General features: G+C 40.1%; 1 protein-coding gene across 4 annotated transcripts; it reads left to right on the top strand.

Annotated features, from left to right (window-relative positions):
* The first annotated feature begins 1,583 nt into the window (after positions 1-1,583).
* On the top strand, positions 1,584-12,450 carry LOC135509098 (uncharacterized). 4 transcript variants are annotated; one of them, XM_064929430.1, is made up of 11 exons: positions 1,584-1,852; positions 2,788-2,867; positions 3,211-3,336; positions 3,449-3,508; positions 3,777-3,881; positions 4,575-4,685; positions 6,539-6,679; positions 6,839-7,022; positions 7,187-8,782; positions 8,952-9,079; positions 11,835-12,450. In XM_064929430.1, the coding sequence occupies exons 1-11, from the start codon at positions 1,816-1,818 to the stop codon at positions 12,165-12,167; spliced, it is 2,901 nt and encodes a 966-aa protein (XP_064785502.1). In that variant the 5' UTR covers positions 1,584-1,815; the 3' UTR covers positions 12,168-12,450. The 4 variants fall into 4 exon arrangements, with proteins under 4 accessions (XP_064785502.1, XP_064785504.1, XP_064785503.1 ...); XM_064929431.1 differs by lacking the exon at positions 2,788-2,867 and having other exon boundaries at positions 1,835-1,852; XM_064929429.1 differs by lacking the exon at positions 1,584-1,852 and having other exon boundaries at positions 1,865-2,867.
* The last annotated feature ends 2,151 nt before the right edge of the window (positions 12,451-14,601 follow it).

Below are 14,601 nucleotides of genomic sequence, written 5' to 3'. Positions count from 1 at the left end.
CCACAGTTTTTAAACTACTGCACGCAACATTTTTCAATGTGCCAGTAAATCAGCGCAATTAACTTTTCAGTTTTTTCAAATTTCCGCCATCTTGGAGCTAGTATTGGGATCATGTATACTGTGCTAAGGATGATACTAACAAAAAGTAATGGAGAGCAACGTACAATAGTGCAAACTTAGCAAATTAAGGATTTGTGTTAAGTACATGGGGGCCGCCATCTTTATGCACCTTCGCCATTGATGTTTGTGGATCTGGTGAACTAAAAACAATGTAACCAGCTTTAATTTGTGTTAAAATGATGTCTAACTTTGCTTTATAGTTTGGTGACATTTGTTTCTGATGTCATGATCATAATCATTTTGCAATCTGTTATTTTTTTTCCCCTGAATTAAGTTTCAGTCCAAAATCAGAGGGGTCGAAGGTGAAAGGGTATGATACTCTTTAATTATTTTATTGATACTCGTATTTTTAATGGCATTTTTCACAACATACTGTGTCACTAAAGGTCATTGTTTCATATTGTTTCATATTGTTTTGCTCGAATGCAGTGATGCAAAAATTACCGAGTTTAGTTTAGTCTTAACAAATACAATCTATTCTATTTATTCTAATAAACTAAACAATTGTATTCTGTGGAAATGTTCCGTTGAAGGGAAAGCACCAGCTGACAGCCGAGTTAAAGGACAAGGAGATCAACAGTCTGAAGGAAGAACTGAAATTGTTCCAGGTAACGTTTCTAGGAAACACACACACCCAGAGGGAGCAGGACAGCTCTCCATTCCCCTTTGTTCGTCCCATTTGGAGGCTTTGGATGAACTTTGGGAAGCGCTATCCCACCGCTGATGTTCTGAGTTGGGGTGTGTGTGGAATAGACTCTGGGGTGAGACAGCTAAGGTGTATTATGGCAGTCGCCATGGTCCACTGCATTTACAACCTAACCCTGCGATTGGGCAATAACGTCTCTTTGATATTTTATTTTGTAGTATTATAATGTACTTCTTGGTTATATTATGGCATAATTATGTTGACTTTGTTTTATGTCATATCTTAAACCATTTTAATTCGAGTAAAGATTTTAAGAGTTTCTGTTTATTGAATGTTATGTGCACGTGTGTGAGGCTTTGGTTATACTATAACATTTCCCTGAAAGTCTGCACCATAGTTGTCATGATATCTTGATGAAAAACATAACTGTCTTTTTACTACTGTTTTACAGTTGTTCAAGTACAGTTTGGAGAAGAAATTAAGCGAGCTGGTAAGGATTCCAATTATAGAAATTGTTGACAGGGGAGTGTGGGAGTGGGTGGAATTAAAGAGGAGGATGAGGAGAGGGAATGGCTCATCAGGAGTAACGGATAGGGAGTGTATGACACTTGAACCCCCAGTGCAGCCGAGAAAATATCACTATTAAAATATTTTATAACTGAGCCTCGCTCTGTTTAACCTTCCAGTGGCTAAGAAAAAATGTGTCTTGATACAGACAATCAAACAACAATGACAGCGATGAACAATAAAAGGCTCTCAGGCATGTGTCAAGTTGACTCCTTATCTCTAGGAGGGGAGCCGGCGGCCAAGATGTTAAACAAAGGTCCTCTCAGCCCAAAGTGACAGCAAACTCTTTCCCAGTGTCCTCCTCCTTTGTGGTAGCTGACTGAGGAAAATCATACCAATCCTGACCATTCTACTGAGAGAACCTACTGTACTGCTTTTTACAGGAGAAGAAGCTGCAGCTGCAGACCCAGACCAAAGACAGCCACCTGAAACAACTGGGGGAGGTGGAGAAGAGGTTTGGGGCTCTCTCCAGACATTGTGCCATGGTCAAGCAGGCCCACGAGAAGCTGGAGCAAAATGGTATGCCCGCCACAGCCATGCCCACTTGCACATTTAGACAGAGTATTTTATGTAACACTTAAGTTGCTCTTATACCTGTGCAGAGCAACTTTAAAGGTGTAAAATCTTTTGGGCGACCTGACAAAATCCACATAGAAATGTGAGTTATAGATATGTCATTCGGATTGAAAGCAAGTCTAAGAAGCAGTAGATCTGTTCTATGTGTGCTATTTCTATGCTTCCTGTTTTTAAGTTTACATTTTGTGTATTTTACCTTTAGTTTTGTACACCAGCTTCAAACAGCTGAAAATACAATATTTTGGTTTATGGAAAAGATACTTCACAGCGGTTTAGATGGCACAATGTTTCTCCACACAATACTTGCTTGTTTTGTCACATAAACTAAAATTAGGCAAACTATTAGCATTTTAGTGACCAGGAAATGGCGGTGCGATTTCTGGATAGTGTAAAGTGTTAGTTACCATATGTTTTCAAATCAAGACTTTCCCCAAGACTAACAGATATTACCAGTACGGTGGTGGCCTTTTTTAAATCTGAGAAACCTCAACGTGTTTTGTTATTATGACGTCTGATAACAGTGGCAGGCCATACGTTATCAGGTAGCCATAGCCATTCTTGTCTGACATTTAACCAGTAACTCTGTTGTACTTATATTGCCCTGTTTTTTTAAACATGTTAATCTTTTGCCCCTAAACCATAGTATCACTATTTATGTAAAGTGGTGATACAGTTACGGTGGGGCCAGCAGCTGCTGTTCATTTAAAGGAGATAGGAAACTTTTGTCTGCCTTGTGGAGTTAGTCTGGAAATTGTTACTTTTCCATGTGGCGTAAAGAAAATAGCTACACATAAATCCCAGAAATATTTCATTATTTAGGTAATGAATGAATTTAGTTCAGCAAGCTTCCATTTGTGGACTCTTGATCCCTCTTACAGTTGAAGATGCCATGAGACTCAATAAGAAACTAACTTCTGTCAATAGAAAACAAGAATCCACAATCATCTCCTTAAAACAGGTGAGACATGATTTAAAATGTTACATCATCATTGAATACAGATTGCTGTGTGGAGGGTAAGATTAGGGAGAGCAGGCAGTACCTGGAGGTGTAACTCAAATATTTCCCTGCCTCGGAGATCAAAGACCATATATAATTGCTGTGCCGTATCTCTGGAATAGACATGCAGAGCATGCACAGTGATCTGTTAAGTAGCAGAGACTGAAGGTTACACATATTTTACCATGACATAGTTTTGTTACTGTTCCGACTTATGGATGTGGATCTGAGTTTTGGGCTTGATAACCATGTTAGTATCCCACTTTGAAAGTTAAGGCACTCATATGTTACTTTCTTCGTCAAGGAAGTGGAGGAACTTAATAACAAGCTTATTAAGGCCAAAGTGACATCTGTGGGTAGATCTGAAGAGAACTGCAACCTCACAGTCAAAGAGCAAAACATACAGCAACTCCAACACAGGCTGCATGTGGTAAAATTTATTTTTTGGGATATATTAATTGTTATCTTAATTTACTTGTATATCAAGACAACATTAATTAAATGTTAATTATTCAATAGGTTTTTATTTTTGTATTTTTCAGGAAACTGAAATTAATAAAAAACTCAGAGATGAGCATACAACTGAAAGAAATGGAAAAAAGGTCAGAATCAATTCCCCCTCACCCTACACAGCATAGTATAAAACATATTCAACCCTTTTCCCCCAATTACCCCATAATGATGTGGGTTGCTCGATGGGGTGAAAATGTTAAAAGGTTACATTTGATGATTTTGGGGGAGGTGTGTCAGTATAAAATAAAGGTGGTTGGCTTGTGGGCGTTGGGAGAGGGGGATTTCCACGCAGGGCAGGCAAGCGGTTGTGCTGTATGTCATTAACACAGCCCCCACCCCCTTTGTGTGTGTGTTCAGGAGGTGATGAACTGCCTACAGCTTGCCCAGCAGCTTCTGCTGACACAGACTCAGGCTGTGAGCCGAGTGGAGCTGGAGCTTCAAGCACAACGAGAGGAGTACCAGGTCAGGACTTTGAGCAATTATTAGTCTCCTAGTTTCTAACAAACAAACTAAGCTAAAGAAAAGGATGCTTTTATCTTTTTTGATGATTAAACATCAATTGTTTAGTTTATATATTCATAATATGAATGTTATTCTGCTCTATAACAACTTATAGCATGTTTTAATACACCCATGACTTATAAGGGAATTGAAAGACAAAAAGTGTATGATACATTTTCTGAAAATATAACAATTTGAAAGGTTGGGTTTAAGTGAACAGATTGTACATGGTTAAATACAAAACGGTAGAATAAAACACTTCCTCTTAGTCACAGAACAAAGGTTTCTTATATAATTTAAATGATTGCGGAGTGAAGTTCTACAAGGAAAGAAATAAATGATGGTGCTCACAGCACATAAAGGTGATGGAGTACATTGTATATCACACTTTACACATTAGAACACACAAAGTGCAACTGAATGATATGTGTTTATTGTGTTTATTCTGCCTTTAAAGACGCTTGTCTTTTACTCGCCTCTCTTCCTCGTTTTAATTCACCGTCATTCATTTATTAAAATCATTATTAACATGACACAACCCAACTGATTTGTATTAGCTTCTCTGTGTGTTTAAAACCCTCTGTCCAGGTTAAATAAACACATAAAAATGTATTATTGCATTAAAAATCTCTCGGGTGATGAATTTTATTGCAGGCCCTTAAAAGAGAACATGAAGTGATCCAAGAGAAGATCCAGGAAAAAGAAGACCGATTCACTCATCTGCTGGAGGAGTACAGACATTGTAGAATGATCTGGGAAAATGAGGTATCACTGAATATTGTCAAATACGGTTGAAAATATGTTGTTGTGATGTACTGGACACGTTTATTTAATGGAGAAATGTTCTCTTGTGATGTAAAACTAAACTAGAGGCATGCTATATTTATGTGTTTTTATTTCACATACAGTTGAAGTCGGAAGTTTACATACACTTAGGTTGGAGTCATTAACACTTGTTTTTCAACCACTCCACGCATTTCTTGTTAACCAACTATAGTTTTGTCAAGTTGGTCAGGACATCTACTTTGTGCATGACACAAGTAATCTTTCCAACAATTGTTTACAGACAGGTTATTTCACTTATAATTCACTGTATCACAATTCCAGTGGGTCAGAAGTTTACATACACTAAATTGACTGTGCCTTCAAACAGCTTGGAAAATTCCAGAAAATGGTGTCATGGCTTTAGAAGCTTCTGACAGGATAATTGACATATTTTGAGTCAATTGGAGGTGTACCTGTGGATGTATTTTAAGGCATACCTTCAAACTCAGTGCCTCTTTGCTTGACATAATGGGAAAATCAAAAGAAATCAGCCAAGACCTCAGAAAAAAATTGTAGACCTCCACAAGTCTGGTTCATTCTTTGGAGCAATTTCCAAATGCCTGACGGTACCAGGTTCATCTGTACGAATAATAGTACGCAAGTATAAACACCATGGGACCACGCAGCCGTCATACCGCTCAGGAAGGAGATGCGTTCTGTCTCCTAGAGATGAATGTACTTTGGTGCAAAAAGTGCTAATCAATCCCAGAACATCAGCAAAGGACCTTGTGAAGATGCTGGAGGAAACATGTACAAAAGTATCTATATTCACAGTAAAACGAGTCACATATCGACATAACCTGAAAGGCTGCTCAGCAAGGAAGAAGCCACTACTCCAAAACCACCATAAAAAAGGCAGACTACGGTTTGCAACTGCACATGGGGACATAGATCGTACTTTTTGGAGAAATATCCTCTGGTCTGATGAAACAAAAATTGAACTGTTTGGCCATAATGACCATCGTTATGTTTGGAGGAAAAGGGCTTGGAAGCTGAAGAACACCATCCCAGCCGTGAAGCACGGGGGTGGCAGCATCATGTTGTGGGGGTGCTTTGCTGCAGGAGGGACTGGTGGACTTCATAAAATAGATGGCATCATTATGTAGGAAAATGATGTGGATATATTGAAGCAACCTCTCAAGACATCAGTCGGGAAGTTAAAACTTGGTCGCAAATGAGTCTTACAAATGAATAATGACCCCAAGCATACTTCCAAAGTTGTGGCAAAATGGCTTAAAGCCAACAAAGTCAAGGTATTGGAGTGGCCATCACAAAGCCCTGACCTCAATCCCATAGATTGTAACTGAAAAAGCTTGTGCGAGTAAGGAGACCAACAAACTTGACTCAGTTACACCAGCTCCGCCAGGAGGAATGGGCCAAAATTCACCCAACTTATTGTGGGAAGCTTGTGGAAGGCTACCCAAAACGTTTGACCCAAGTGAAACAATTTAAAGGCAATGCTACCAAATACTAATTGAGTGTATGTAATCTTCTGACCCACTGGGAATGTGATGAAATAAAAGCTGAAATAAATCATTCTTTCTGCTATTATTCTGACATTTCACATTCTTAAAATAAAGTGGTGATACTAACTAATTTTTACTAGGATTAAATATCAGGAATTGTGAAAAACTGAGTTTAAATGTATTTGGCTTAGTGTATGTAAACTTCTGACTTCAACTGTAGCTATCGAAACACATGGAATGAGTTTGACACATTCTTAACGCCATGAAAAACTAAAACAGCCCTTTACTAAGTGTTACATTACTTTTGAATTGCATGTGCTTTAACAGAAACTGACATTACAAGAGAGGATCCAGTCAGAGCACCAAGACCTGAGATCTGTAAAGGAGGCTTATAGCCACCTTCATGAGCAACACACAGAGCTATCATCCCGAGCTATACTGCAAGCAGAACACATACAGGGACTAGAGGTGAGACAGCAACATTTCCCAAATCAAAATAGGAGCTATATATGCTGACATACAATGCTGATTAATAACAGAAAGACCTATGTTTAATTGCAGTATTTCAGCCTCACACCGTGAATAACTCAATAACACTTTGTTGTCTGTTTTGATTCACCGATACAGAGTGGAATGAAGGACTATGTTAAAGACAATGAGAATCCAATGGTTGAAAACAGAGATCAATCCGCTAAGGATGAATATGTCTCAAAGGACGTTTTTAGAGTGGACACAGTTGTAGTGGATGAAGTGGCTCAAACAGCGGAAAGTGAATCTACACAGGATAATCTAGATGTTACAGATGTGTCAGGTAATGTAGTGATCCACTTCAATTGCATGATAGATTGCCATTGTTTTAAAATTAATTGCAGATTTAATTGTGATATTGATGTAGTTGCAATGAATGAACATCAATAATACATTTTTGGGAAATGTATTATTGATGTTGTTTGACTATGTGATTTACCTACACAGACCAAAGCAGGGAAGTCGGTCCTTCCCGTTGTTCGGAGACTGTGATTGATGCCTCCCCACAGACAGCCCACTGTAAGGTTATCGATAGTGTACAGGCCACCCATGGTTCCAATCCAGATCGGTCCACAGACGTAGAGGGAGGTGGAAAGAGCTGTCAGGGTGAAGACAAGCCTAGCTCAGTGCTCCAGCCACCAGCAGGAAGTCTGAAGGGGTTGGCTTCGCTCCAGTCTGGATCTGCAGACGATCTGACCACGGTCACAGACGTGGTCCATGTGCTGAGTATTTGCGGAATTGGAGAAGGTCAGGCAACTGACTCAAACAACAAACGTAGCTCCAGTGATTTCAATTATCCATTCTGCAGTTTGATTAATAATGTCTGCTCGTCCAGCAACGTCCATCTGAGCGACAAAGGTGACTCTATGAGTCGGCTATCTGGCTTTGAGAACAGTTCTGTTTATGGTGCGCTAAACAGTGACCCAGTGGCTGGAGGAACAAGGGATGGAGAGCAAGAACAGAGTGTGTATACACCAGAGATGACAACCAGCCAGACATTTAATAAACACAGAGGCAGACAGAAAAGCACATCATCATTTCAGGACATTGACCCAGTCCAAGCTGTGACCCCATTGGCAGTCTCACAGTCAGATCCATGCAACTTTCTCCTTCAGAAGGTCATTGAAATCCATGAAATAAGATGTCACACGCCAGAGGCCAATGAGGTCAACATCCTTTCAGAGTCACCTAGCAGCTCATTACCAGCCTCAGCCCAACAACACAGCAACACACACATTGAGAATCCGACAGAACAAGAGACAATCGGCACATCTTGTCTTCCATCACAGCCCCTGAACCTGCCACAGCAAATCAATCCCCATGGTGTTGTTGCACAGGAATGTGCTCAGTCTGACTGTAATATTGGAACCGAGCCTGAGGACAAGCATAAACAACCAGCTAGAGACTGTGTGCCAGTAACTGAGGATGCACTTTATCCTAATTGTCAGGAAACCTTACCAGAGAGTGGAGATCTCAATGTGAGCCCTGATGCTGGAACCCATGGAGATCCTGAACAACCTTCTTCAGATGTTTTTGTGGATGTTGACGGACCTGTTGGATCACAGTCCCAACCATGTCCAGTGGCTATGGACTCACCACAGTCTGAGAGGGTTCATGAAGGCCACTGCTGTAACTCTACAGTGGAGGAGAAGTTGAGACCACAACATGCCGATGACAAAGATATTGAAGTTAAGCACAACAACCCAGCGACCTCCAAACCCCCAAGCGATGAGACAGATCTCTCCCCCAAAAGCAATCATTCAAAACAATCTTGCCTGCTGAAAACTGAGGAGAAGACATCTGAAACCATTGACTATTCATTTCTAGCAAGCAACAAAAGATATCGATCATCATTTGAGTTAATTTCAGAGAAGAGGGACCTACATTCCAGGAACATGCACAGCATCGTAATTAGTCAAACAACCCCGACATGCCAGATATCCCCAGTGTCTGACCTGAAAACTAAACTGTCCTCTGGATTCCAAGAGCCTCCTTCTCCATTCACAATACCCATCTTTCTAAAGGGCAAGCAAAACACCAGAGGTGAGTGAGGCAATCATTTAGAGTACTCTAGTTTAAAGATTGTGGTATTTTCAAATAATCTTTCTTGTTTTGTGGCTTCATGATTGCTTCCCTGAGATCGGCGTACCTGCATTTTTATAAAATGTCTCAGATTGGCTTGAGTATATCTTCTATTCCCTCTGTCATTTAGATCCATCAATGATGACTAGGTCTGCAGACTCGCACAACCCTCCCAGCCTCCTGACGTCCCACAAGAGAGATCATCAAGGGGAATGGAACACCATTAGAGAGACCTTTTATGAAATGTCAGCAGAAAAAGTGAGTTGATATACAGTATCTAAGAAGCAGGGGGGAAAACCCTAGTGAGCTAAACTCGCAGCTATGCAGAGCAATGAAGTTAAAAAGTGTGCTTCAAGTTTATTTCCATTTCCAAAAACGTTTCAGCAAGGGTGGAATGAGGTTGATAGTCTCAGTGTATTCATCACGTAGAGCAGTGTTGTCGAGCAAATCTTTTCCCGGAGGCAGCATTCGTTCTTCAGCAACCGTCGGAGGGCCGCACTGAAATGTTGTTATATTTCCTTGCCTTCAAAAATGACAAAGAATAGTCCTCTATCCATAGTTTTATGAATTTGCGATGCTCCCTGACTGTTTAGTGATTATTAGTGAGCTGGAGAGTCAATAAACTCTATGAATATAGGTCCATTATCGTGTCTACACAGTTTAGATTTTAAAGTATACTGAACAAAAATATAAACGCAACATGTAAATTGTTGGTCCCATGTTTTATGAGCTGAAATCAAATATCCAAGAAATGTTCCATATGCACAAAAATCTTATTTCTCAAAAATGTTGTGTACAATTGTTTTTACATCTCTTTTAGTAAGAATTTATAATTTGCCAAGATAATCCATCCACCTGACAGGTGTAGCAAATCAAGAAGCTGATTAAACAGCATGATCATTACAAAGGTGCACTTTGTGCTGGGGACAATAAAAGACCACTCTAAAATGTGCAGTTTTGTCACACTTTTCCACAGATGTCTCAAGTTTTGAGGGAGCGTGCAATTGGCATGCTGACTGCAGGAATGTCCACCAGAGCCGTTGCCAGAGAATTTAATGTTAATTTCTCTACCATAAGTTGCCTCCATCGTCTTTCTAGAGAATTTGGCAGTATGTCCAACCGGCCTCACAACCGCAGCCCACATGTAATCACGCCACCTCAAGACCTCCACATCAGGCTTCTTCACTTGCTTGATTCATCTGAGGGCGGAGGGGGTGCTGAGGAGTATTTCTGTCTGTAATAAAGCCCTTTTGTGGGGGAAAACAAATTCTGATTGGCTGGGCCTGGCTCCCCAGTGGGTGGACCTGGTTTCCAAGTGGGTAGTCATATGCCCTCCCAGACCCACCCATGGCGGAGCCCCTGCCCAGTCATGTGAAACCCAAAAATAATTTATTTCCATTGACTGATTTCCTTATATGAACTGTAACTCATTTAAAATCTTAGAAATTGTTGCATGTAGCTTTTATATTTTTGTTCACCTTATCTCGACTCTGAAGGAATAGATTGGTAGACGGGATCAACCATGCTTGGGAATGTCTGCGATGCTGAATCAACTCTTCCTCGTATGTTTATAGGGAACCCTCAGGCATATCTGTGGCAGAAAACAGTTCAAACTATTGCAGATCGTTTCCTGTAAAACTTTATTTTTATTTTGTATCCAAGCCTCTGAGTTGAGGTTCACAGAGATGCTTCTGTTGAGGAGTGGGTTGTTCAACATGTAAAACTGACATAGCTAGATAGAGAATGGATTGGCTGTGGGAATAGGCCACCTAATGATACTTTGCTACTTCTCCTCACTCACTTACTCTCTCATCACAATCATCGCATCGTGTCAGTCTGCTGTTTATCAGAGCCAGGTGCTGTAAATTGAGAGGAAAATAACCAAACATGTCTAATGTAAAATGGGAAAGACCCTCAATACAGTAAGGGGACAATTGCAACAAATTTGATCTATTATTTAAGGCCAGATGGCTCGTAACATTGTATTATAAACAAGGCACAAAGGTGAAAGATAGCAGCAGTGGAATAGTATAGGGCAAGGGTGTTTTTAACCTGGGGTACTGCAAGGGATCTGCAAAAAAATAAATATATATATATAAAAAACTAGCAACAACAGAATAAACACATTTTGAATTACATACCTACAGAAGAAAATAGGAGAATATCTTATTTCTAATGATGTTAACTTTTTCTCAACTCCTAAATTGTATAAATTACACTAATTACACTCCCTGGAGTATCTGACAAATTTTAAAAAGCACCCATGAGTACCAGTTGTGATAAGTGCCGTTGACTGCTGGTAAACTTGCTTGACTATTCAATCCGTATCGTGGAAGAACCTTTACATTTCTATTGTGCAACAGATTGAATAGAAACCTTAATACATTTTTGTTACGTCCGTCGTTAGATGAATGAGACCAAAGCGTAGTGTGGAAAGTGTTCATGATATTTTATTACTGAACTCCGACAAAACAACAATATACAAAACCGAAAGTAAAGTTCTGCAGGGCTATACAGCAACTGTGCAAAAACAAGATCCCGCAATCTAAGGTGGGAAAACAGGCTGCCTAAGTATGATCCCCAATCAGAGACAACGATAGACAGCTGCCTCTGATTGGGAACCATACCCGGCCAACAAAGAAATAGAAAAACTAGAATTCCCACCCAAATCACACCCGACCTAACCAAATAGAGAAATAAAAAGGCTCTCTAAGGTCAGGGCGTAACAGTTTTTGCCAACACATGGTTAGCTTTTGTTTTAACCAGCTGAACAGCTGCTATTAGCGAAAATGTGTTTGAAGTTACCTTTTTATCTAATATGCTGTGTAAGATGTCAAAATAATGGAAGACTATCTACCAAATCAATTAATTTTAAAAATGTTGATTACTTCTCCTTACCATTCACCTGATTATAAGATTGTTTCATTTATTTTGCTAGCATATGAGAGGGTCGCTGGTGTGCCTGTACATTTTCACAGTGATGAACTATAGGCTATTGTGTTAATTTCTACAGGAAAGCAGAGATCACATCCCAGTCAGCTCTGCTTTGCCCATCATCACGACTCCTTCCTCTATGAGCAGCAGCAGGTTGTGGCAGGACTACCCCAGGACCGTTTCCTCTCCATGTCTCTCCAACAGCAGCAGGTTGTGGCAGGACCTCCCCAGGACAGTCTCCTCTCCTTGTCACCCCAGCTTCTGCAGAGGGACTGCTTCTGAGGCTTTCCCACCCAGCTCACAGGACGACGAAGAGTCACAGCAATCCAACATCAGAGCCCAGATTGCTAAAATAGAGCCGTTCCTGTGCTCCGCCAGGTTGAGACTCCCAAAGAAACGCAAAATGGATTAAAGTGAAACTATGCCGTTGTAAAGAAGTACTGGAGTTGATTTCATTAAGTTATTGATCATTACATTAAGTTCACACTATCAAACTTGTTCAAACTGTCAAATATTCTGTTATTAAGATTTGAAAACACTTAAGGCAAGAAGACATTGTTAAATGATTTTAAGTGGTTTCTTGTATGTATTTATTATTGGGTCTATTTATGGATTTCACCATATTTATTTATGAATCCATGCTGTTTGTTATTGACCTACAGTTCTGTATATTAAAAGTAGCCAACTGTTCAGTACCTGGCTTGTTTTTAGCTCTATTGTCATACACTTGAGAAGTGTGTTTGAAAGGATAGTCAGCAGTATACGTTGCAATACGACGCACTGAAACAGAAAAACAAAGGTAGCAAGAAAATTGCTTTGCCTAATTGTTTACAAGCTAATTAACTCTTAATTACTCTACAACCAATCTGGCAGTGCCTCAGGGGGAATGTAATGAAGGAAACGCCACTTGTTTCCAGCAGTAGCACTAACACTGGGCAACTATAACTTGGGCTAATTGGAATACACAAGTATTAAATAAGAATCAATTACTGCACATTAACCCAAATTAACAAATGCAAATGAGCTTCTCATTAAGTTTATGTCCCTCCTGTTAGGAAGCAGTAGAGACCATATGGACACATGTTAGGGCGATACAGATGACAACATATATTGCTCACGGGCCTCACCGGTCAAGATTAACAAGTGGATATTTTATTTCAATAGGTGTGGCAGGTGTAGAGAGTAGTGTTGTAAATAGAGAATAGAAAACTGGTCTTTCAACACCGCACTTATACTGTAACCGTGGATAATTACGATTGGGATGATCACTTTGAAATAGATGCTAGAAGAAGCTGTCAAATGTCTATTTCCAATTTGTATAACTACAAAACCCTGGAAAATACAAACGGAAATAGAATGGCTTTTCAGCCAGTTACCCCTACAGACTCCACAAAAAAAACGATCATTATCGTTTTGCTCCTACAGATCCCCATTAGACTTAATACTCAATACTCAAGTTGTATTCCTCAACAAAATTCATTGCACAGCTAAAAATCCACACACCTTCATCAGTGGCACAAGGTCTCGCCAAGCCGAGGTCCGTCTTACTGCACTTACCCATTATGAATACGTCAAAATGTTAATGCCCTCATAAAGAAGTCTTATGTGTCTCAGCCAGTGGTGGTGACCCCTGTCCTGAAACGGAGGGTGGGATATGGGGCAATATGGAGAGGGTCATTTTAATACACTGCGAGATTATGAAGTGGTGGTCCTTTGAAACAGTCAATTACACTTGTGCGCGGGAGGACGGCGATCTTAATTACCAGTTGGTTTTATATAGTGTGTAAATAAGAGGCTGCTGACATTCACATTCCATCACTGTGTCCTCACTGAGTGCCAAGCAAATTAGCCAAGCCCCTGCTCTTCCCTGTGTGCTCCACTGAGTCCTGTGCATTCAGCTAACATTAGAATAACATCCAGTGCAAACATGGTTGAGGAAGGTGTTCGCTCTGGGAACAAGACACCCTGTTGAAACACATGCAAACATACAACAACAGGGAGGCAGGGTAGCCTAGTGGTTAGAGCGTTGGGCTAGTAACTGGAAGGTTGCAAGTTCAAATCCATGAGCTGACAATCTGTTGTTCTGCCCCTGAACAGGCAGTTAGCCCACTGTTCCTAGCCTGTCATTGAAAATAAGAATTTGTTCTTAACTGACTTGCCTAGTTAAAAAAATGCAGTATAGTCTTCTTTAACTGTGGTGTGTGTGAATCACAGATCAACTGTTGTTTTTTTCATCCCTTTCCTAAATATAATTTGAATGTCTTACATGGGCCGTTGGTAATTTTTATATACTGTGTACTGAATGCTCTCTATCACAGGTGAGTGTGTGAGCGATAATTAATGCTATGAAACTAAGTTGAGTAAAACACTAGGAAACTTTGATGTGCTCAACATGTATTCCCCACATAGGATATGAGCCTCAAACTCCAAACAAACACCTCGTCACACATCTTTACTGGTTGAGTCAAGTTTTGAGTTTACTCCTGATTTAAAGTCACGTTTTATTAAATAGTCTTCATAAGTGGGGAAAACATTTTATTTGCCAATTCTCTGTAATCTTCGACTAAACGGATCCCTCTAAATGCTCAGTGCGTGTGGAATATCATGAGGTTTTAGAGCTATTTTTTGTCATATTATGCCTCTACTTCAAAAGCCATCACAATAAATACAACCAGGAAGTCTTATTAAATTGAGAAGAAAATGTCCTGTAAAGCTTGAGTGCAATCCTGGCACTCCAAGTGCACTGCCTCATGAAGTGAAATACTTCAGCTGCTGGTCTGTAAACTACTTAGGGTGTATGAGTACAATATAATGGACTGATTTTACTCTGGACTCGCCATACTGCC

Source organism: Oncorhynchus masou, chromosome 22, assembly GCF_036934945.1.
Source record: "Oncorhynchus masou masou isolate Uvic2021 chromosome 22, UVic_Omas_1.1, whole genome shotgun sequence".
NCBI classification, from domain to species: domain Eukaryota; kingdom Metazoa; phylum Chordata; class Actinopteri; order Salmoniformes; family Salmonidae; genus Oncorhynchus; species Oncorhynchus masou.
Note: the sequence above shows the minus strand (reverse complement) of the source record. Positions and strands in the feature narration are given on the sequence as shown.